At 64.6% G+C, this 1,594-nt stretch overlaps 1 protein-coding gene across 1 annotated transcript in view; it reads right to left on the reverse strand.

Moving 5' to 3' along the window:
* DISP2 (dispatched RND transporter family member 2) overlaps positions 1-1,594 on the reverse strand; it is a gene marked incomplete at its 5' end in the record, with an annotated part of 18,573 nt that overhangs the window by 3,195 nt on the left and 13,784 nt on the right. Inside the window, one exon of the mRNA XM_027775840.1 lies at positions 34-1,592. Within this exon, the coding sequence (XP_027631641.1) occupies positions 34-1,592 (1,559 nt within the window). The remainder of the gene's footprint in view (positions 1-33; positions 1,593-1,594) is intronic.

The raw sequence follows: 1,594 nt of genomic DNA on the forward strand, positions 1-1,594 counted from the left end.
GGGGGCTCAGCCTCCTCCCTTGGGGAGCCCTGCCTGTGCCGGGTTTTGGGGCTAGGCCCAGCCTGCTTATAGGGGGAGGAGGTCTGCAGGGCTGGGCACTGGCTGAAGACGGCCTGGTGGTCCAGGAGCAGCTCCCTTGGGGAGGCAGGGGCTAGTGGGGGCCGGGAGCAGCAGGGGCCATCGTGTAGTTGCAGGTCCTCTGAGAGAACTGAGGGGCGGTGAGACAGCTTGCTAGTGGCTGTGCTGGTGTCAAAGCTGGGGCTCCGGCGCCGGGCCAGGGGCTGTAGCTCATAGTGCTCCGAGCAGGACACAGGCGCCCCTCCCACTGGCCCTGGTCGTGGGCGGCCTGCCTTCTCCCCACTGGACTCCCCAGTTCCAGCATCCCAAGGCAGGTGGGCACAGGGCCAGAGGATCTGCCCACAGTTCTTCTCTGGCCCGAAGAAACAGCACAGAGACTGGAAGAAGAAGCTGGCGAAGCCACAGCTGACGCACTTAACCATCATGAGGATGATGCCCAGCTTGCGATAGATCAGCACGGTGGCGGGCAGCATGAGCACGCCGGCTGCAAACAGGGCTGCGGCCCCCATTGCCGTGGCACAGCTGGTCTGGCGCAGCGAGAAGGCCACGCGGCTTAGGCGGTCCGGGTGTGGGCACAGGTGGTAGGAAATGCAGTAGTTGACAGTGAAGTCTACCGAGAGGCCCACGGAGGCCGAGAGGAAGAGGACCTCAGCAGTGTTGAGCTGCCACTCCAGGAGAACCAGGAGTCCCACAGTGAGCAGGACAGTGCCTGCCACAGCTGCCACGGAGAACAGGCTGAGCGGAACATTCCAGGTACCCAGCAGCAGGGTAGCAAAGGCCAGTGCCAGAGCCAGGCCCAGCACCACGGCAGGCTCAGTGCTCAGGCTGTGCTGCAGGCTGTACAGCTCCAGACGGCTGGTGAACCAACCGTGCCGCAGGCCTGGAGGTGCCATGGCCAGCTCTGCTGCCTGCCAGCGGCTGACCTCAGTGTAGAAGTGGTGGACCTGGCCATACTCTGGACTGTACTGGAAGTTGGTCTGGAACTGCAGGACGAGGGCAGCCAGGCTGCCATGGGCATCAAAGCGGGGTCCCAGGTCACGGGTGCCATGGGGACCTTGCTCCAGAGCCATCATCTTGAGGCAGTGCAGGAAAAGCTGGGGGGCCCAGGGGAAGCCTGAGTAGCCACAGCAGAGGTTAGGCCCCAGGCGGGCACAGCTAGGGCTTTCCATCCAACTCTGGAGGGCCTCCACAAAGCACAGCGTGGGCCAGCCCTCCGGCTGGGCACCAAAGAAACTCTGATTCCGAGCCCGGTGGCACAGTGCCAGCAGCCAGCGCTGGGCCTCGGGGCCACTGGCTAAGAAGCCAGGGTCCCTGACCAGTGAGCTGTTGCTACGAGGGTCCAGGGGGTCGCCAGTGTCCAGGGGCAAAATGCCCCACACCAAAACCACAGGCATCTGGCCGCCCTCGCCCTGAGGCGGCTGCTCGAACAGGAACTGCTGGATATACTCTGCGTCGTAGCGCTCGAAGGGGTGGCTAGGCCGGAAGACCTGGCCGTGCGGTGGCGGCAGCGTGGGCA

The sequence above is a fragment of the Tupaia chinensis genome, unplaced genomic scaffold, assembly GCF_000334495.1.
Source record: "Tupaia chinensis unplaced genomic scaffold, TupChi_1.0 Scaffold000605_1, whole genome shotgun sequence".
In the NCBI taxonomy this organism is placed as follows: Eukaryota; Metazoa; Chordata; class Mammalia; order Scandentia; family Tupaiidae; genus Tupaia; species Tupaia belangeri.